This window comes from Dendropsophus ebraccatus, chromosome 13, assembly GCF_027789765.1.
Source record: "Dendropsophus ebraccatus isolate aDenEbr1 chromosome 13, aDenEbr1.pat, whole genome shotgun sequence".
Taxonomy (NCBI): Eukaryota; Metazoa; Chordata; class Amphibia; order Anura; family Hylidae; genus Dendropsophus; species Dendropsophus ebraccatus.
In genome coordinates, this window is record NC_091466.1 from 20,936,705 (window position 1) to 20,958,714 (window position 22,010).

The 22,010-nt window shown below is 41.3% G+C and overlaps 2 protein-coding genes and 1 long non-coding RNA gene across 3 annotated transcripts; 1 reads left to right on the forward strand and 2 right to left on the reverse strand.

Annotated features, from left to right (window-relative positions):
- Positions 1–446: 446 nt before the first annotated feature.
- Positions 447–11,873, reverse strand: LOC138770846 (uncharacterized). The gene is made up of 2 exons (XR_011359516.1): positions 11,839–11,873; positions 447–634 (listed from the first exon to the last, which is right to left on the reverse strand). It is a non-coding gene; the product is annotated as an uncharacterized lncRNA (long non-coding RNA).
- LOC138770844 (C-reactive protein-like) lies at positions 10,790–18,618 on the forward strand. Its single transcript, XM_069950101.1, has 3 exons — positions 10,790–10,883; positions 13,541–13,599; positions 14,845–18,618. Exons 1-3 carry the CDS (start codon positions 10,879–10,881, stop codon positions 15,492–15,494), a joined length of 714 nt encoding a protein of 237 aa, XP_069806202.1. The 5' UTR covers positions 10,790–10,878; the 3' UTR covers positions 15,495–18,618.
- LOC138770472 (olfactory receptor 6N1-like) lies at positions 18,615–19,586 on the reverse strand. Its single transcript, XM_069949578.1, has one exon. It carries the CDS (start codon positions 19,584–19,586, stop codon positions 18,615–18,617), a length of 972 nt encoding a protein of 323 aa, XP_069805679.1.
- Positions 19,587–22,010: the final 2,424 nt, after the last annotated feature.

The following is a 22,010-nucleotide window of genomic DNA, read 5'->3' on the forward strand; positions in this document are numbered from 1 at the left end:
ATTTTTTTTTTAGTTATCATGGAGAACACGACACTTCCTGTTCTCCGACTCTTTTTTTTTTTTTTTTTTTTGTCAAAAAGCAGGAAACAGTCAGAAAACAGAAAGTCCTGTGTATCCCAGGCCATCTGAGCGCTCACAGAGAGAAGGCAGTCATGTGATTCATGGACACATTGAGCCGTGATTCTCTGTACTGGCCAGAATTCCTCGGTTTAGTCTGTTTTTTACAACCAGCACAAGTCAGAAAATTTGCCTGCAGTAGACTGGACCTGGATTTCTGGTAAGTTCAGCTTTTTTTTACAACATGATAACAAGAAAAAAAATAATCAATGTATATTGCAAACATGCTCTTTTTCCACATCTACTATCGATTTAGATTTTGAAAGTTATAACGACGGTATCCCTATGGTTAAAAAAAAAAAAAAAAAAAAAAACAAGTTGGTCACAGAGACAGTTTAAAAGTTTTTATTGGTTGAGGTTTGAGTGTTCAGACCCTGACAAGTTGTTAGATGAGCTGGTAGAAGAGTATGGCTGGCAGCTTCTTTGCCTAGCTCACTGAGATCTACGGTATATCCTCCTGCAGGAGATGGGCTCCATAGACTGTGACATGTCAAATGCCTCTGCATTGATACTTCACCTGTACCCAACACGCAAAAACGAGATGTTACTATGATTAAATAGCTCAGAGTGACCCAAATACAAGTCTTTTTACAGTTTCTACATATAGTATGAGTCATGGGGTGGGTATTAGTCATACACACCTCTCAATGTAAAATATTCACACCCCCTGACTATATAACCACACCTATCACCTGATAGTCACTCCCATTATAAAAATGGGTGCCCTTCTGGCTATGAACAAGACAGTCAGACACGCTGTATACCCCTATATCTTGAGAACGGGAAGAAGTATGAAGACACTGTAAAAAATATGTGTGATCAGGACACTCTCAGTAATTTAATAAAATTAAACTCTCTTACCAGACCAACAGTGAAACATTGTTCAACATGTGACTATATGTATGTCTAGGAGAAAGAGCACCATTCATTGAAACCCGGGACTGTTAAAGTTTCTTATTCTCTTAACAACAGAGAAGCTTATTTCTAGGTACTTTATGATGATAAAAGTCAAAGAATTTATTCATATAAGAAGAAAATTTAAAGCAAACTTGTATCCGTTTTTCTTGGTTTGGACCATTGGAAATATCCATGTGTGCTCTTAACAAATGTTGCTGAATAGGGAAACCGAAAACTCCAACTTCTAGTTTTGATGGACAGATGAATCTGTCTGAATTAACAATCTGCCTAATATAAGACAAGTATAACAGGCTCATAACCCCTTAAAATTCCCTGAAACCCTTCAAAAACCAAACACATTTTTTTCTTGAAAAATATAATACTACAAGTTATGGGCATTAGATTTCTGGTGATACGGTGATCCAGGGATTATTCTGGTTGCCATTGGAGTTGGGGGGGGGGGGGGTTGTCTTCCTGTGGTGGGGCGGGTTCGTATAAACCTGAACTCTCGGCTTCTGATTCCCGTTGTCTGCAGGATCCGTGCAGCGGGTGGATACAGCTGGAGGACTGCCTGGAAAACTGGGATACAGCCTATGGGATAGGCTGTATCCCAGTTTTCCAGGTGGTCCTTAGGCTGTCTCCACCCTCTGCACCGAGCCTGCAGACAGCGGGAATCAGAAGCCCAAAGTTCTGGTTCATATGAACCAGAAATCCGGCGGGTTCGTTCATGTCTACTTTTAGGGGCTAGTAGTCTGTCAGTGTGACTAAAAAAAACAGGAGGTGTTGCAAAAGTAATTCCAGGAGATGTTAAAGGAGTAATGCCAGGAGATGTTGTAAGAGTAATACCAGGCAGTGTTCAGAAGTATAATCAGAAGATGTAGGAATAATGCCAGGAGGTGTTGTAGGAGTAATGCCTGGAGGTGTTGTAGGAGTAATGCCTGGAGGTGTTGTAGAAGTAATGCCTGGAGGTGTTGTAGGAGTATAACTAGGAGGTGTTGTAGGAGTATAACTAGGAGGTGTTGTAGGAGTAATGCCCGGAGGTGTTGTAGGAGTATAACCAGGAGGTGTTGTAGAAGTAATGCCTGGAGGTGTTGTAGGAGTATAACTAGGAGGTATTGTAGGAGTAATGCCAGCAGGTGTTGTAGGAGTATAACCAGGAGATGTTGTAGGAGTAATGCCTGGAGGTGTTGTAGGAGTAATGCCTGGAGGTGTTGTAGGAGTAATACCAGGAGTTGTTGTAGGAGTAATGCCTGGAGGTGTTGTAGGAGTAATACCAGTAGGTGTTGTAGGAGTATAACCAGGAGGTGTTGTAGGAATAATGCCTGGAGGTGTTGCAGGAGTATAACTAGGAGGTGTTGTAGGAGTAATGCCTGGAGGTGTTGTAGGAGTAATGCCAGGAGGTGTTTTAGGAGTATAACCAGGAGGTGTTGTAAGAGTAATGCCAGCAGGTGTTGTAGAAGTAATGCCTGGAGGTGTTGTAGGAGTTTAACTAGGAGTTTAACCAGGAGGTGTTGTAGGAGTAATGCCAGCAGGTATTGTAGAAGTAATGCCTGGAGGTTTTGTAGGAGTATAACCAGGAGGTGTTGTAGGAGTAATGCCTGGAGGTTTTGTAGGAGGAATGCCAGGGGATGTTGTAGGAGTAATGCCTGGAGGTGTTGCAGGAGTATAACTAGTTTAGTTATGGGCACAGCTCTTATGTAGTCCTGCAGAAGAGGCTGGTCTACAATATTGACACCCCCCCCCTTATCTTAATACATTGTCTTGTCTCGCTCATCTCTATTAAAGTGTACCTGTTGTTATAACTTTAAAAATCAATAGTGTGAAATAAAGCAAGTTTGCATAATGCATTCTTTTATTTTTTGTTTTATCCCGAAAGACAGGTCCAGTCTCCTGAAGTCTTGTGCTGGTTGAAAAAAGAGACTAAACATGAAGCCCGACCAGTATACAGCGCCACAGCTCAATGTTTACATCATTCACATGGCTGCCATCTCTGTAAGCGCTCAGATGACCTGGGAAACACGGGACTTCCTGTGTTTAGACTCTGGGGAAAAAAAGTTGCTTTATTTCACATCTACTGTTGAATTAGATTCGTAAAGTTATAAAGACAGGTACACTTTATGGCCACCACTAAGAGCTTATAGAGGTACTTCAGGCATTTATATATTTTGATATATTGCTGCAAAAACAAGAAACATCCTATTCTCACCTAACCACACGCTCCTAGACACCCCCTGTCACATCTTTGGGTCCCCCATTGCACAGACTTGTCTCAGCGGTGACAACCCGCTCAGCCAATCACTTAGGGACGTTCATTTTTGCTTCGTCTCAGAACACGTGACCTGCACGTTCACCTGAAGATGTGACTTGAGGAACCTGGGGGTGGGGAAGTGGGGGTTAGCATTAGAGATGAGCGAACCAGTTCAGCCGGTATGGGATCCAGTTCGGATTTTTGAAAGCAGGAAGTTTTCTGGGCAAGAAAAGCGCTTTCCCATGATGCCCGGAACACATTTAATCAGCAGGGATCTTGCACTAGCCCACCCCCTGTGAGACGTCGGTGTTGCTTTAAGAGGAGCGATCACATGACCACACGATGCAGTCTGCACAGAGAGAGGAAGGAGACTGTTAGCAGTGCACAGAGCTCGTCAGTAACAAAACGCTGCTGCTGCACGCTGCTGTACTGAGAAGATATTGTACAAAAGCAAAGACAAAAAGATTATTAGGAAAGCGGAGAGGAGAAACATATAGTGATTGAGAGAGAAAAAAAGAGGGCAAAATATAGATAGGTAGATAGATTAGGCATAGGAGAGCAAAGGGTGCACAGAACAAAAACATGGTATACAGATATACAAGTACTATACTGTCACCCTTGCGACAGTGTATATGACAGAGGTGTTTTTCTAAGGCACAAATATATACCTTGTGCATGTGTGTAGAATAAAACTCTAAAAAAAGGGCTATACAGATTACTATAGTTGGAACCTTGCGAGAGTGTATATGACATACGTAGTTTCCTGCAAAAAATTGACTTTGAGATATTGAAAAGATAATGATGTTACTGACATGTAGAGCCCTAAATTCAACCAAATACACTACCCCTGTATCATATAGATGCTTTAAACTATGAAATCCGAAGAAATCCAAAATTCGGTCGAACCGAACTTTTCAAATAAATCCGGAAGTCCGATCGGAATGAACTTTCGAAAAGTTCACTCATCTCTAGTTAGCATGGTAGGTGGAAATAGGATTTTTCTTATTTTTTTTTTTACAATATTTTTTATACAAACTGAAGCAAAATATCAAAAAATATAAATTTCCCCTTAAAAATTCACAAAAAAGTAGAATCCACAACTTACTGGTATGTACATAAATTGTCGCATTCATTTAATTAATCTTTAATTAAAGGTTTTGGCAGTTGTGAATTTTGCCAAAGCTTTTTTCACATTTTTGTTCCTCAGGCTATAAATAAGAGGGTTTAGCATAGGGATGATGGCAGTGTATAACACGGACAAGTTTTTCTCTTGGGCAAGCAAATACTGTGATGAAGGGCTCATATGCATAACTAGTACCGTCCCATAAAACAGAATAACAACAGTTAAGTGAGATGCACATGTGGAGAAGGCCTTTTGTCTTCCAACCGAAGAAGCAATTTGAAGAATACTGGATATGATGAAAATATACGAGATAAGTGTCAGCAAAAAGGCCGGGAGTGCTACAATGGAGCCAACAATATAAGTCATAATTTCAATGAAAAGCTTATCACCACAGTATAAGTTTAATAATGCTGACATATTACAGTAAAAATGGTTGAGGACACGGGGTCTACATAATGGCAGTTGTGATATGACCACTGTGTGCGCTAAGGGGTCCAAAAACCCCACCACCCATGAAGTTGTCGCCAACAGTAAACATACCTTTTTGTTCATTAAAGTTGAATAATGTAACGGCTTGCAAATGGCCACGTATCGGTCATAAGACATGGCCGTTAAGGAAACAAATTCAGTACAAGCCAATGACATGAAAACATAGAGCTGTGAGATGCAACCTTCAAACGAGATGACACTTGGGCCTGCTACAAGTATGGAGAGAAGCTGGGGTTGAGTGACAGATGAGTAAGATACGTCAAGGAATGACAAGTTACTGATAAAGAAGTACATGGGATTGTGCAGTTCATGGCTGAAGGCGATTATTATTATGATGACAACGTTTCCAAAAACGGTGAGAAAATATATGAGGAGAAACACGGCAAAAAGGGACATCTGGAGGTCGGGAACTTCTGAAAAGCCGAGAAGAAGCAACTCTGTGCCATGACTGTGGTTGGCAAAGTTCATCTTCAATCCTGACCTTTTTTTAAGTGAACTAATATAAAAATATACAAAGCATCTTTTAATTTTTGAAATAATTTCAGCTTTTACTAGGTGGCTTTCTTCTATGACTAAAAGAGTCATGACATAACAGGGTCCCACCTTTGTATAGACCTTGTGCTCTAAAGATATAGTAGAGTTAAGTGAACTTCAAGCATGCTCAAGTTCGTCCAAACCTGAGCGTACGGCATTAACGGTGGCTGCTGAAGTAGATTAAAGCCCTAAGGTTGCCTGGAAAACATGGATACAGCATGCTCAAAGTTTGCTCAACTCTAGTGGTTAGTCATTTTTTGTTGTTGAGAAAAGTCCTTCAAATAATTACGTATTGTGCCCATTAAATACAGTTTTATCATAATTTATATAGATTTCTGATGCCATAAAATGTGTTTGAGGGAATTTCTATTCAAATAGCAACTATTCTTTGAAAATAAGAGTGAGATATAATAATTTTACAGTGGTATATAATAATACAGTATATAAAAATGCATCGAGGTAGTATCCAAGTTTTTTTTTTCTACCTCCAGTGTCTGGATCCCAACATGCAGAGAATATATAGCCTTCAGATTAGGTTTAATCAAATGTAGATAAAGACAAATATGTTCTTATACAATTTTTAGACATACATTCTGTGTTTGAAATCTGCATAAAAACTTCATCACATTGAATTCTCAACTTCGAGAATGTAAAAGTCAGTTCTTAATGGGGTTTTCTGCATAGAACTCAATAGGTCTACGAAATCTGCACAAAGGCATTATAACATACCCCTTTAAAGAATCCCCAGCTAAAAATTTAGATGTAGATTTTCTTCCTAAAAAAACTAAAAAAAATCAAAATACACTGCAAAAATCTCTTCAAAAACTCACCAGAAATCTGTGGGAAAAGCCTAACAGTTTAAAGTCTGTTATTTCAGTTGTTCTTTTTTATTATTATTATTATCCTATTGTGATGTCCAATCTTAATATTTTTTAGAGAAAAACATCAAGGAATGACATAATATTTCATCTGTGGGCTTATACTATACATACCTATTGATGCACATGCCATATGTATTGCTGTGCAGCAGAGATCAAGCCCTAGCGCACTAACTCTATAGCAGCCTGACATTTATACATATTTTCCCTAGAATGCTCCCAGTAGTTTTCAGTGTTGTCGGTCCTCTGGGAGACAGGGAATCTATCTGTGTGTAAATGTTACAGTCCCAACTGACCTAATGTAACTGTTAGTTAACTCTTAGGCTTATGTACTGTATACAGAGACGGAGTAATAGTGTAGAAGAGGGGTGTCAAACTACAATACATAGTGGGACAAAATTAAAAAATAAGTTGCAGCCAACATAGATGTACTGCCTCAGATGCATGGGCCAGGCTGTCCACACAGCTTGCCTGTATGTTATATCCATACTCCATATCCATATCCACATTAGGCGATGCACTAATATAACACCTCCTACCCACCTACTGTATATACAAGCTCCCCAGCCATAGTGCCCAAATTTTAAAAATGCCCCCTTCTGTAGCCCATGCGGTGTTAGCTCCCTTTATAGTACACCCTACTACTGCCCCATAAAGTAGTTGCTCTCACACAGTAGTTACCCCATTATTTCCCCCATATAATACTAAGCCCCCCAAAAAGTGCTCCATATAGTAATCATTACTATATAGTAATCATTACTATATAGTAATCATTACTATAGTGTCCCATATAGTAGTCAGCCCTCCTTATTAGTGCCCATGTACTAAACATTACCCTCAAATAGTGCCTGACATAGTAGTCAGGCCCCATTAATAGAGTTCCATATAGTAGTCAGCCCCCCTCAATGGTGTCCCATATAGTAGCCAGCCTCCTTTAATATTGCATGTGATGAATATGGACAGCCCTATCCCTATTCATGAGTGTGTAGTTATATTATATGTGGTTATGAAAGTGAAACACTACAGACTGTTATGTGTATTCCACTCACTATACCTAAGCTTGTCCAAACATCATAAACTCTGAGCAGTTTATTGAGGAACTCTGGTCAGGAAACACCAGGCCTGGTTTATTGAGGGTCTCAGGAAACCTGGAGTTCTTATCTACTTCAAAGAATGGATAGACCCACTCAAGCACAACACCCCCCCCAACCGTAGGGTAATGGTTGAATTAAAGGACAAATGCAATGAGGTGTCCCTGGTCCTTCCCCATTATCAGCTAATCAGCCAATTAGGGACAACTCTTTATCCTAATCACCTGATGGGCGGCCAATCAGGGACAACTCATTATCCTAATCACCTGATGGGCGGCTCGGAAATCTAAGCTGAGTTTTGACTGTAGAAAATATGGTGGCAACTGCAAACCTTGTTGGCGGTGTAGGGGGTTAGTCTGACTGAGCTGCGATCCATGATTTCTCCTACCCCCTGGGAAGGCAACAACTATTGTAAGTGTTAGATAGTTTCTGCTTATTTCTCTCTTTTATTTTATACTGTTATTGCATGTACGTATGTCACCTTATTTTACCTTTATTTTTGTAAGCACTGTACCTTTTGTTTATTAAAGCTTAAAACTTTAATAAGTTTGGTCCTTGTATGCTCTAAGAATCCATAGCCTTTGGACGTAGTGTTTTAACCCTGTGAGTTCCAGTGAGTGGTGTTGTGGGTTGACAGTGTCCTTTCACACTAAATTTGAAAGGTGGTGGCAGCGTGTGTGTTTGGGTGCTTGGACTGGGTGGTTGGGGTGTGATTTATACTCAATTTGCCACCTGAGTGGAAGGTGAGTGCAAGATTGAGTGAGTGGAAATAGATTAACCCCTTGCAGTGGCATCCACGTCACGTGCTAGTAAGTGTGTACGTGATGTGTGTAGTTCCCCATATAGTAGTAAGCCCCCCTCAATAGTGCCCTATAAAATAGCCAGCCCCCCTCAATAGTTCCCCATATAGTAGTCAGTACCTCTCAATAGTGCCCCATATAGTACTTCTGGTACTCAATCCCCCAATAGTTTCCCATAGTACTTAGCCCTCACAATAGTGCCCCACAGTTGTTAATTTCCAAAGTAGCTCCTCTGCCTGCAGGATGCACCCAGTACAGGCAACATGTGTGATAATGTCACCACACTGTCTGTGCCAGGACGCGCCGTTGCCTTTTATTACAAATTATTTCTAGGCCACAGACAGCATTAGGCCTGCAGCCTACAAGTAAATTATACACATTGAGGCACAGGCAGTGTGGTGACATCATCACACATGCTTTTTTCACCAGGTGCGTCCTGTAGAAGATAATAATATGGGTCCACATTATAATTAGCTGTGTTGTTGGCTATCCAGCTGTGGTAAATCAATTGATTTTCTCTGCAGGCTAAAAATAATGGTACCGCAGGACAGATTTGGTCCATGGGCCTGGGTTTGACATGCTTGATGTAGAATAAAATGGTGTCCCAGTTTTATTATTTATTGGATAAATGGTCACAGCGGAAAGTACAGCCTGTGACACTGGTTGTTTCCTACCGCAGAGGAGCAGGCATACCAATCCACAGGCATGCCTTCCTCGTAGGACACCTTTATGTGCATCATAAGCAGTATATGTGCAGTGATGTGGACACTTCCTGCTAAGAGGAGCCCTCTGTTATCAGCGCAACTCATCTAGGTAAGAGGGGAGTTAATTTCAGGTGCTGGGCGAGATAATTGCAGGTACTGGGGGGGGGGAGGGGCAGAAAGGGTTAATTGAAGGTGGTGGGGGGCAGATGGGGTAATTGCAGGCGGTGGGGAGGAGGGGGTTACTTTCAGGTGGTGAAGGGGTTAATTGCATTATTACTATTAGGGGCACAGCAGAAGGCATTATTACTATGGGGGCACAGCAGGGGGCATTATTACTTTAAGGGGGTCCCCAGCAGGGGGTATTATTACTATATGGGGCACAGCAGGGGTTATTATTACTAAAAGGAGGTACAGCAGAAGGCATTTTTACTATATAGGGGTACAGCAGGAGGAATTATTACTATATGAGGGCACAGCAGGGAACATTATTACTACACGATGGAACAGCAGGGGGCATTATTACTATATGGAGGCACAGCAGGGGACATAATTACTATATGGGGCTTAGTATGGGGCATTATTACTATATATGGGGGAACAGCAGGGGGCATAATAACTATATAGAGGGGCACAGAAGGAGACATTATTATTATATGTGGGCACAGCAGGGGACATTATTACTATATGTAGGGGAACAGAAGGAGGCATTATTACTATTTGAAGACACAGCAGGGGACATTATTACTATATATGGGGGAACAGCAGGGGGCATAATTACTATATAGAAGGGCACAGCATGAGACATTATTATTATATGGGGACACAGCAGGGGACATTATTACTTTGTGGAGGGCACAGCAGGAGGCATTATTTCTATATGTGGGTACAGCAGGGGGCCTTACTACTATATGGGGACACAGCAGGAGGCATTATTACTGTATGGGTGGCAAAGCAGGGCATTATTACTATATGGAGTGCATAGCAGGGGGAATTAATACTATATAGAATGCACAGCAGGGGGCATTACTATATGGAAGTCACAGCATAGGATCCTACATACAGGCGGCTACCCACATACCCACTCACTTTACTGCGCATGACACCAAACTGGGGAATTACTTCTGTATGGGAGCCTATGGGGAGAAAAAAGGGAAGGAGATTGCTGGAAAAGTGCAAAGCCTTTGGTAGCTTCTTGCTTACCGCAATCTCTCCCAGCTGACTAAGATGGCGACATAATATATGTCTCTCTCACTTAGACACAGAGCAGACAGAGAGGTGCACGTCCCTCCCAACATGGTCTGATTGGTCACAGTCTGAACTCTCAGGCCCTGACCAATAAAAACTTTTGACTTTCCTTTGTGACATACTGTACCAGAGAGTTAAAATCCAACAACACAGAGGAACCAGGTCAAATCGGCAAGTAGAGGGGTGGATGCCTGCCAGGATGCCAGCAATTCTACATGCTGGCTAGTACGTAGGTAAAAGTAAGAAAGTCCAACAGCATCCAAAGCACTGCAGAGATCTTCAAGCTTTTATTGTATAGCCATGGAAAAAAATTGACTTTGTTGTATTATAATTTATTACTGTTTTTCTTAATAAAAATGTGAAATAATAAATATATATTTTACAATAAAATACCTATGTACATACTCTTTCAAAGTTTTTCTCTCTGCTCTACTCTTGGTTTGGGATAAAATACTTACCAAATATTACATATGAATCCAGCCGATAAAGAAACCCTAATGTGTGTGGCAATCCTTACACGGGAAGCGGGGATAAAGTTTTATCTGTTCACAAATATTTGCAGTCCATTCAAAATCAATAAAAGCTTATTTTTATATCAACTGAATGGAAGTTTCTGAGAAACTTATTGCGAAATTTACTGGTTACTGGTTGGGCTGACCGCACTGCTTTGTTATATGATGGATGGACTCCAACGTCTAAACACAGAGTGAGAAGAGCCTGACAGAATAAGAAAGAACACTGACTCGGACAACATGAGGTATGAGTGCATGGCACTGCCCTATAGCTTTATAATGTATGGACATGTTAGACATGGATAGCTGAAAAGTTATATTACTTGTACATAATGAAACTATATATTATTCTTTATCACCATGACGCAAGAGGAGTAAGAGAGTAAGTGGTGAGAAAGAAACTACTAAATATTATTAGAAGTTTTATTCTAGATGCTTGCAGGTCACATTTATATCCGATTAGCAGAAAATATTGTTCTGCAATTTATATATAGGTTTCTAGTAACACCCCACCTCATCAATGTCTCCATTTTACTCATTAAAAGATAAACCTGTTAATATGTCTTTGTAGCATAAGGGACTCTGAGGATGCCGGTTATTTTCTTGCCTTGATCCTTGGCACCATTTCCTTAAACTTTGTAGTTTATTAGATAAGTAAATGAGGCACTAAGTGCACGGATCCACCCAGGCAGGCCCCTTCTAATGAATATTCATCCGGTGCTCTTTAGGGATGAGTGCCAGAGTGACATCAATGCAGAGCAGCACCCCAATAGTCTTTGGAAGGTGTTGGCTGGCTGGGGCAAATTGGTGCTAAAACAGATAAATGCTGTGCTTAGCAGTTTCTATGGCCATGGTAGTGAATGAATGCAGCAGTGATGCACATGCATGCCCTGCTGCTCTGTTCTAGTGGGAGACACAAGTCCCTATTCTCAAGAGTACAGAGGGCACCAGTGGACAGAGCTCCCCTGCAATCTTATCCTGTTGATAGGGGATATCTTTGTAAGATGGAAAAACCCCTTTAGGGTACAAACACAAGTACCGAATCAACAGTAGATTTCTTGCTGCAAATTCACTACGAAATCCGCTGCGGATCCCATCCTGTTAGTTTCCACGAGAGGAAATACTCACAGCGTGATTGACACCCTGCTGCCAATATGTAACTGACAGCTTCCAAACCCCCACCGCCGAAGCATACTGTACCTGCTCCACACTCCGTCTTGCTTCGGAGGTTCCCAGCTGGACATCCAGCTCAGCCAATCACTGCGCTGTGGCGGGGCAGTGCAGTGATTGGCTGACAGGGATGGCCAGACGCCGGGAGTTCCAGAGGCAAGCCGGAGCATTCAGCAGGTACAGTATGCTCTGGGGGTTACATACTCGCAGCGGGATCCGGTACACGTGTGTGTACCCTTAGGCTATGTTCCCACAATGTCTTTTTAGGTGTAATAAAGATTTGTTACTTTTAATGGCCGTCATTATAAAATAACTGCCTTTTTCGCCTAAAAAACATGGCGTGTGAACAAAGACTTAAAGTACCCATACTGTTTTTCAAGTCTAGGTACAGTATATATCTTTGTTTTTGATAAACTGGAAAGCATTAGTTGCTGTATCAAACGACTACCCAGTGCATTAATAAAGAGTCCCTGTCACTGGCAAAAACTTGACATGTCATGTCAAAACTTTTGATCAATGTGGTCAGGGTATTCAGACCTCCACTGACCATAAGGTTAAAGGGGTGCTCCAGCATGGGGGCACTTTTTTGGGGGGACCGGGGAGAAGGTGGCTGAAATTAAAGACGTCCACTTACCTCCCCGGTTCCAGCGGCGGGTCCCGCATCACGGCGCTCAGGTCCCCGATTCCCAGCCACTTCCGGGTGTCTGACGCTGCCCGAGACGCTATGTCTCAGGGCCGCTCAGCCACTCAGTGACGGAGGCGGGATCCGAGCGGACTTCAAACGGATCTTGCCTCCTTCACTGAGTGGCTGAGCGGACCTGAGACGTCATGTCTCAGGCCCGCGTCAGACACCCGGAAGCGGCCGGGAACCGGGGACCGGAGCGCCGTGATGCGGGACCCGCCGCTGGAACCGGGGTGGTAAGTGGACGTCTTTTATTTTAGCCACCTCCTCCCCGGTCCCCCCAAAAAAGTGCCCCCACGCTGGAGCACCCCTTTAAGCTGTTCCCCACCCCAACTGGCTGCCTTTTCTACCTCACTGCAGAAGATGATCTCCATTGTACACTAAGTCTAAGGAGCCAGTCTCTGGCATTGACATAAAGATTGCAGTGAGTAAAGTGTTTAGCCATGAGCTACTTATATTTTGTTCTAAGCAACACCCAGATTGGGACCGATCATGACTTTTTCCATGTGTTGTGTCTGTGACATTTAAAAATGTCAGGGACCCTTTAGGACAAGGTTTTTTCTTTTATTAAAGGGGTTATCCAGCGCTACAAAAACATGGCCACTTTCCCCCTACTGTTGTCTCCAGTTTGGACTGGAGACAACAGTAGGGGGAAAAGTGGCCATGTGTTTGTAGCGCTGGATAACCCCTTTAATAGAAGTCAAAGGGAGAAATGTGAAGTTGAAAAAGGCCAATGAATAGGCATGAGGCTGTGTTCCCACACAAAATTCCTGCCATTTCTTTTGGACAACTGTCATTTAACGACAAGTAACGTTCATTATTACAAAAACAGCGGCTGGCGGTATTTGCCTTTAAATGATGACGGTCCGAAGAACTTCACTGACACCGGCTGTTCTGTGACACGGCCATGTCACAGAAATGCTGGTGTCATACAGTGTGTGAACCCGGCCTAAAATAGCGAACATGCCCTTTTTTTATACTCTTTATTGTAAATGACATTTTGCATGTTGAGAGAACTGATGGAACATCTAAAATATTTTTCTCATTAAGGTGGATAGCATTACTTGTACTGCTGCTGGTTGGCCTCATGGGAACTTATGCAGAAGAAGGTACGGTATTCTTATATCTAGTTTATGGCTATGTTCCTACAACATCTTGCTTTGGCAGCTTTAAGGATGCCTTTTTGGATGTCCGTCATTTTAGTCCTAAAACACGGCGGCATTATGCAAATTACGACTATAATTGGCACAATATGCCAATATTTGTCATCAAATAATGGACACCCGAAAAAGATGGCAAGAAAGTTTAAAGGGGTACTCTGGAGACAAAATTGGGGAGTATTGTCTTCTGCCGACATAACAATGAAAAAAATATAATCACCTGCCCCATCGCCAACCATGTTATACATTGCAGGTCGACATCTGCCATGTCCTTATATCCAGCCTTTTAAAGGAGAAGTTTGGTAGTGGCGGGGAAGGGGGTAAAAAATTTCAGTCTGGGGGTGGGGGGGACACAATAAAGAAGCTATATTTACTTGACCCGATGCCCACGCAGCGCGTGTCCCGCTCCTGGACCACGCTGACAGCCTGCACATCTCCCCCTGCTCCTACATCATGACCTGGTTGAGAGATCAATCAGTGACTGGGCGTGATACTGCTGCAGTCACTGATTGGCTGAGGGGGCTGAATCCCAGCCTTCAGTGATGTGGCAGCCGGGTCATGACGTACTTCATAGCTGGGAGAAAATGGCATCCGGCAGGGCTCAATTTTCGTGCAGCGAAGGCAGTATATACATTGATGTCCGTGCAACCCTTTGCTTTAAGAGTGTAAAATAATACAGTTTATACATTACCTGTTCACGCTCCCCGGTGTTCTCTATGCTTCCCCCTGCTTTCCACAGCCGCCGGTGCAACTTATGAGCCAATCTCTGAAGTGACAGGCCACTCAGCCAATCACTAGCTCTGAACTTGCACAGGCGGCTGTGGGGAGCATTGAGAAGCAAAGAAGAAGATGAGAACCCCTGAAGCATGGACAGGTTATGTATGAACTTTTTTATTTTCTTTACGCAGTCATTAACCATCAGCCATGCAATGCTATTACACATAGCGATGTGGACTCGGTGGCCGATGATTTTAGGTCGGGACCAAAAGACACAATCAGCCAATGATTATTGTCTTCAGCATATTGTTGTCTTTATTACATGGGGCGATGATCTGCCGTATCGGATTATCATTCCATGGAACAGATCCCTGACATTATGTATACGGTATGTGATGTTTAATATATTTATTTTCTCAACTTTTTCCTTACTCTGTTTCTGATACAAATGATTGTATTTTGTTATTTATACTATAGATTTGTCAAACAAAGTGTTCCTGTTCCCAAAAGCATCTTCAACTGCGCATGTGATCCTAAAACCTAACTTAAAAGCCCCACTACAGAAGCTGACGGTTTGCCTGAGGTCCTACACTGAGCTTTCTCGCAACTATAGCCTATTCTCTCTTGCTATGTCTGGAGCAAACCAACATAACGCATTTCTCATCTTCATGAAACCACCAGATTATTGTTCTGTCTATGTGGATCAGTCTCAGAACCTCATAAAGACAGATCCAGATGTTCTAGATTGGAAACATACTTGTGTGACATGGGACTCGGAAACTGGATTGCTTCAACTTTGGGTCAATGGAAAAGTCTACCCTAGAAGGGTTACAAAGAAGGGGTTTTCTATTAAACCAGAAATAAGCATTGTTCTAGGGCAGGAACAAGACTCCTTTGGGGGTGGGTTTGATTTGAATCAATGCTTTGTGGGTGAACTGAATGATGTCCATATGTGGGATTACGTTCTTACGCCAAATGACATTCGAAAAGTTATCACCAATGATCAGACTGGAAATGTGATCAACTGGCGATCTCTAAATTTTGAAATTAAAGGAAGTGTTTTAATTGAACCAAAACTTCAATGTAAATATTCGGGGTATGCATCAACCCTGTATGGTCAATGCTAAATCAACCAGTCCTGTTCATGATGTGGCTTAAAGCAACACAAGGTTCGGGCCAATGACCCTGCTGATATCACCCAGCAGCTCTTTACCTTAGGACTGCAGTGCTGTTCTTATTTCTGTGGGATCCGGTACTGTGCCGCTTTTTGATAATTGGCCATATGCTAATCCCCGGGTTCGGAGCATTCTGGGAATTCCCCAGTGACCCTTCAGCCTGCATAGCCTGCCTCTGCTGGCACGCCCACTAGGCATATTCATATATGCATAGTTAGGCTGCTTATCACCGCGCATGTGAAGGAAGCAGCCCAAAACAAGCGGCCTAAGTATGCATATATGAATATGCATAGTGGGCGGGTCGGGAAAGGCAGGCTTGGCGGGCCGAGGGGGTGCTCCAGGCAGATGGGGAGTGCCCAGAATGGTCTGAACCCAGGGATTAGCATATGGACAATCATCAAAAAGCGTCACAATACCGGACCCCACAGAAATAAGAAGAACAGTAGTTCAGTTCTAAGGTAAAGAACAGCTGGCTGATATCAGCAGGGTCATTGGCCCGAACCTGCAATTTATGTAAATGCAGCTCCTGGACATAGATTACAAGTGGATATACACACAAAGGTTCGGGATATGGGGCAAATTAGATGTTCCAAACCAACTCCGAGCAGCAGTTATAAACTGTGCCACTAGGTGTCACCCCTATCCTTAAAATCAACAACCCACTTAAAATATTGTACACAAAGGAGAGCAATGGGCATAGTTAAGAATCTAAATTACATCTTCTTTATCAGCATGATTTCTAAAACATACATAATTTAAATAATATACCATATAATAAAATTTGTATAAAAAAAATGACCAGATAATAAAAAAAGCTATAAGACTGTGTATATTAATTTTCACAAATTGGGATACTGAGGACTAGTATAAATTAAATGTACTGTGCAAAAAACAAGAGTAATCATGGAAGTCTAAGTCTAAGGTTACTACCATCTCTGAGAATCACCATTTAGATAGAATCATTCAACCACAATTACCACTTACTAGATCCTCAGTCTCTATTGCACCCATATTATCGCACGATGTCTATGCCCATTGCTCTCTTTTGTGTACAATAGATTGCAAGTGGGTCTTGAAAGTAAAGGGATTGCCTTTTAGTATTATTACTATTATTCATTATAATAAAGAGAACCTGTCACATTGAAAATGTCATTAAATTTGAAGGCATCATGTGATGCAGATATGTGATATGTAACGTTGTGGAAAATGTTTGAAGATAACCTGTCATTTTTTAAAGTGGTATTACTGTTAGTCAAGAGATAACCCTGTTTAATCCCCATCCATAAACTGAACTTGTTTGTAATAGGCTTCTATTTTATGAATTAGGCCTTTTGTTTCTGTATCACATGCTGACTCCACCCCCTGAAGCTGCTGAAAATCCTCACTGCCTGGTCCACTCTGTCTCCTTGGTCCTCCCCCTCCCTTCTGAGACAGAGGACATGCGATCATCGCCTCTTCTGTGGGCCAGACAAGCTGTAACATGTGTTCTGTAACCTATTATCAGTGATCACCCTTCCAAAGCAGAAGCAGAATAAGCCAGTGGTGGGTGGTTACCTGGGAGTTGGCTCTGAGGTGTAATGCATGTTGGGAGATGTAGATTCCCAACCAGGTGCCAGGCAGAATTCATTAAAGAAGAAGTCCAGCAAAATTTTTTTTATTAAAGTACTGTATTGCACCCCAAAAGTTATGCAAATTACCAATATAAACTTATTACGGGAAATACACATAAAGTGCTTTTTTCCCCTGCACTTATTACTGCATCAAGGCTTCATTTCCTGGATAACAGGGATAAGTCACTTCCTGGATAACATGGTGATGTCACTTCCTGGATAACATGGTGATGTCACTTCCTGGATAAAATGGTGATGTCATGACCCGACTCCCAGAGCTGTGTGGGCTGTGGCTGCTGGAGAGGATGATGGCAGGGGGGCACTGAGAGACACAGGGAACTGGGGGGACACTGAGCATCCCCCTGCCATCATCCTCTCCAGCAGCCACAGCCGCACGGCTCTGGCAGTCGGGTCGTGACATCACCATTTTATCCATGAAGTAACATCACCATGTTATCCAGGAAGTGACATCACCATGTTATCCAGGAAGGGACATCACCATGTTATCCAGGAAGTGAAGCCTTGATGCAGTAGTAAGTGCAAGGAAAAAAGCACTTTATAGGGATTTCCCGTAATAAGTGTATATTGGTGATTTGTATAACTTTTGGGGGGAATTACAATACTTTAATATAAAAAAAAAATTGCCGGACTTCTCCATTAACTAAGGGACCACAAATAGTCTGAAAAGCATAAGCAGTGCGTCTATGTAAGGATTTTATGAAATTCTATAAATAAAGTCAACCACCTGCATCACAGCTTCATTCTTTGCTTCTATGTGATGACTTGGAATGTCTGCACATCTACTTTTAGCGAGCTTTGCAGTGAAATCCGCTGCAATTCTGAATAGCAATAAAGTCTGAGACACTTCTTTCTTAAAATGAAAGTGAGGCCATAGAGTTGTAAAAGTTAATCTATGACCATGTGACAAGTATTGCTGCTGTAAACCAGGAGGGAGCAATAATAAATCACTGGCTGAGTTGGGGCAGCTCCAGCTTTTTGGCTTCAATAGATTTCAATGGAGCACATTATTACATTGAAAATATGTATTTATTATTCAAGTACTTATCAGCAGGAAGTGGTGTATTCTTTCCAGTCTGATACAGTGCTCTCTGCTGCCACCTCTGTCCATGTCAGGAACTGTCCAGAGCAGTAGCAGATCCTAATGTCCTGCTCTGGACAGTTCCTGACAAGGTCAGTGGTGGCAGAAGAGAGCACTTTGTCATGGTTGAAAGAAGACAAGAGACCATCAGGTCCAACCTTGTCCATCAGGTTCAACCTAGAAGACTTGAAGTATTATGTTGATTAAAAAAAAAAAAAATTCTCTAGCGTACCCCTTAAATTTAAGACAATAAAGATAAAAAATTCCATAGATTATAAGAACCTGACAATTAAATCCATTCCACTCTTTATTATTTTACCAGCCAGAATGGTTACGAATACATAATAAAGCATATATTTCACATCAATATTTTTTTCCAAGCATCTCATTCTCATTCTCCCTCCATATCAATAAAGTTTTGGACGGAAGTTGTTTCTTTAAGAAGTTTTTGATCTCTTTGTTCCTAAAACTGTATACTAGTGGACTCAAAAGTGGAGTAAAGACAGAATGATGTATTGATGCAGCTAAATCATATGCAGGAGAATAAGTCGATTGAAGGTTCATGTACAAGAAGGCAACACTTCCATAGTAGAAAAGAGACATAAGAAGATGAGACAGGCAGGTGGAGAAGGCTTTTCTACGTTCCTCTGATGTTTTCATTTTTAGTATTGTCACTAGGATATTTATATATATTAATGTGATGATGATAGAATTTAAGATAATGGAGAAAGAGCTCACGGATAGGTCCATTGTAACGTCAAGTTTACTGCTGGCACAAGCAAGAGTTAACAGAGGAGAAGAGTCGCAGAAAAGATGCTCAATTTCATTGGGTCCACAGAAAGGTAAATGGGAGACCATGATGATCATGGCCAACGGGCTAAGCAACCCAAGAAACCAACACAGACATATTAAGATCTTGCTTGATTTTAAAGTCATTATAGTATGATATCGAAGAGCCTTACAAATAGCTAGATATCGATCATAGGCCATAATACTGAGAAGGTAATTCTCTGTGACTAAGAATGCATCGAAAGCGTACATTTGCAAAAAACAAAAATTCACATTAATATTTGCCCTTCCCTTAAGGAAAAGAATAAAGATTGTCGGATAGACGGTTATGACGATACAAATCTCAACAAAGGATAACGTCCCTATGAACAGATACATGGGTGTGTGAAGGTGGTAGTCCAAAACAACCACCGCAAAGATAATTCCATTACCGGCAGTGATAATAAGGAAGAGGGAAAAAAATAATATAAAAAGTAACGTGTGGAAAGGAGTGATGTCAGTGAATCCAACCACAATGAACTCAACAACGCTTTGGTTGTTATACATTGTTTAATACTTTAGTTACTATTTTATGTTATTCTTTATTAGAGCATCTACATAATGATATGGTTCACTCTTAGCTTCATTGGATTCGACACCGGAACTTACTGATATACTCTAAGGCTAATCAAGTTACAAAAGATAAGTACAACTTTAAATAAGAAAAAAAAACTTCTTTGTTATTTAGAATTTAAGCAAAGTGACCAAATAATTCCACGTGGAATACTTTTACCAAAACAGAATTGTCGATAGCCTCCAAATTTTCTGCACAAAGAGTTTCTGAACGACAAAGTTCCTGTTAGTTTTTCCTTGAGGTTATTAGTATGATTGTCAAAGAACGATAAAGACCTAAAAATAAAAAATAAAATCAATCGATCTTACTATTGATTGGTATTCAGGTATGCCTTTATTTTTAAGTTATTTTAATGATTTTTTTTTTTTTTTTGCACAATGAATTTCTGAATGTCAAAGTTTCTATTGGTTCTTCCATGAGGCTATTAGAATGATTTTCCTATGATAAAAATCTTAAAGTGTCACTTTTGTTATAATTTTCAAAATCTAAATCAACAGTAGATGTGATATAAACCAAGTTTGCAATATCAATTCATACACATAAACCTTTTAAAATTGCCTTATCAACCTCAGCATTAAAAAAAATTAAATGCATGGCACACAAGAAGACCCCATTAAAAGCACTTTGATTACAAAAAAGGCCTTGCCAAGGCTGTTTTGTCTTGTTTAGGACGTAACTTTATTTGTATATGTTTTAGATAACACAGTCAGTGATTGGCTGAGTGGGCTGTCACACTTTGCTCAGCCAATCACTGACTGATTGAGAAGGGACAGCGCTCTTGTGTTTCAAGAATGACAGCCTACTCAACCAATCACTGGCCGTGGCGCTGTCCTTCAGTAAGTAATTGCCTGGAGTTGCCTGCAGACATGGAAGAAGACACCATCGCAGACAGGTTGATAAACCATATTTTTAGGGACAATTTTAATAACTAATTTAGCAATAGTTTACTCTGTTAACTACTTTGCTCCCGGCTGGCACCATGCTTACCTTTCCGCATTCCACATGTTCTCGCGTGCTTCTCCAGGTTCCCGCACACTGACAGCCTGCTCAACTATTCACTGTGCTGTCCAGCCGCAGCCAGTGATTGGCTGAGCAGGAAGTCACTGAGCAGGGACCCAGTAAAACAGGAGCACGCAGGTAAAATGCGGACAGGGAACTAAGTATTTGATAAAAATCCACTGCGAGAATGGACTGCCATAGACTTTAACCACTTGCCACAAAATAACGTTTTCGGAACATCATGTAAAGCTGGTAGTTCCTGCAACATGACGTTCCAGGAAGGTCATGCTGTCCCTGCCTCCCCCTGCTGTCCCTTTGTGGTGATCGGGCAGCAGGAGGAGGCTGTATCACACAGCCTCCTCATGCTGCCCCTGCCTGGAGGGGAGCCGCGCTCCCCCCGGGCAGTTAACCCCATAGGCGCCGCGGTCCATGGGACCGCTGTGTCTATGGGACAGCTGGAGGGAGATCCCCTCCCTCTGACGCCCCTTCACCTCCTGAGGCTCCGGGGGGTTACCATAGCAACTCAGACACTGCTTTATGCATCTTGGCTGCTATGGATGAGAACGATCAGGCCCCTACATTGGGGCAGTGGTCTGATCGTATGAATGAGCAGTCAGGTTCTGACAGCTCATTCATTTTATAATACATTGCAGCACAGATCATGTACCTGTAAAGTGAAAGTTAAACACACACACACACACACACAATTACACACTTAAATAAATAAACAAACAAATAAGTTAAATAAATTAATTAAATAAATATAAATAAATAAATAAATATACACATTCTCTATCCCCCTTTATAAATAATCCCCTATGAATAAGATACACATATTTGGTATGACCCCGTCTATTAACCTGTTAAATTAATTACCTCTAAAAAAAAAAAAAAAAAAAAAAACTAACCAAAATGAAATTTTTTGTTAATCCCGCCCCCTAAAAATATAGATAAAAGCTATCAAAATGTCACATGTATCCAAAAGGTGTACCACTGAAAAAATCAGCTTATCCCGCTAAAAAAAAGCCCTCACATAACTCTATTGGCGGAAAAATTTAAATATTACTGCCCTTACAATATGCAACACATAAACAGTTTTTATAGTATAAATGCCATAAACTATAACAAAAGCTATAGAAAATGGATATTACTGTAATCGTACCGACCTGATGAATAACGATAATATCTCATATGTAACGTATAGTAAATGGAGTCCAAAAAAAAATGGTGAAAAACAACTGCTAAATTGTGTTTTTTATTTATACCACCTCATAAAAATTTTATAAAAAATGATCAGGGTGCCCCATGTCCCCCAGAATGGTACCGAAGGAAACGTCAAATCGTCTTACACACATATT

What these genes read in the sequence shown, in the direction of transcription:
- LOC138770844 (XM_069950101.1), top strand. An exon ending in GGGAACTTATGCAGAAGAAG is followed by an intron (nt 13,600 to 14,844) that starts GTACGGTATTCT and finishes TTTATACTATAG; the next exon opens with ATTTGTCAAACAAAGTGTTC.
- LOC138770472 (XM_069949578.1), bottom strand. Translation starts at nt 19,586, where the DNA reads ATGTATAACAACCAAAGCGTTGTTGAGTTCATTGTGGTTGGATTCACT.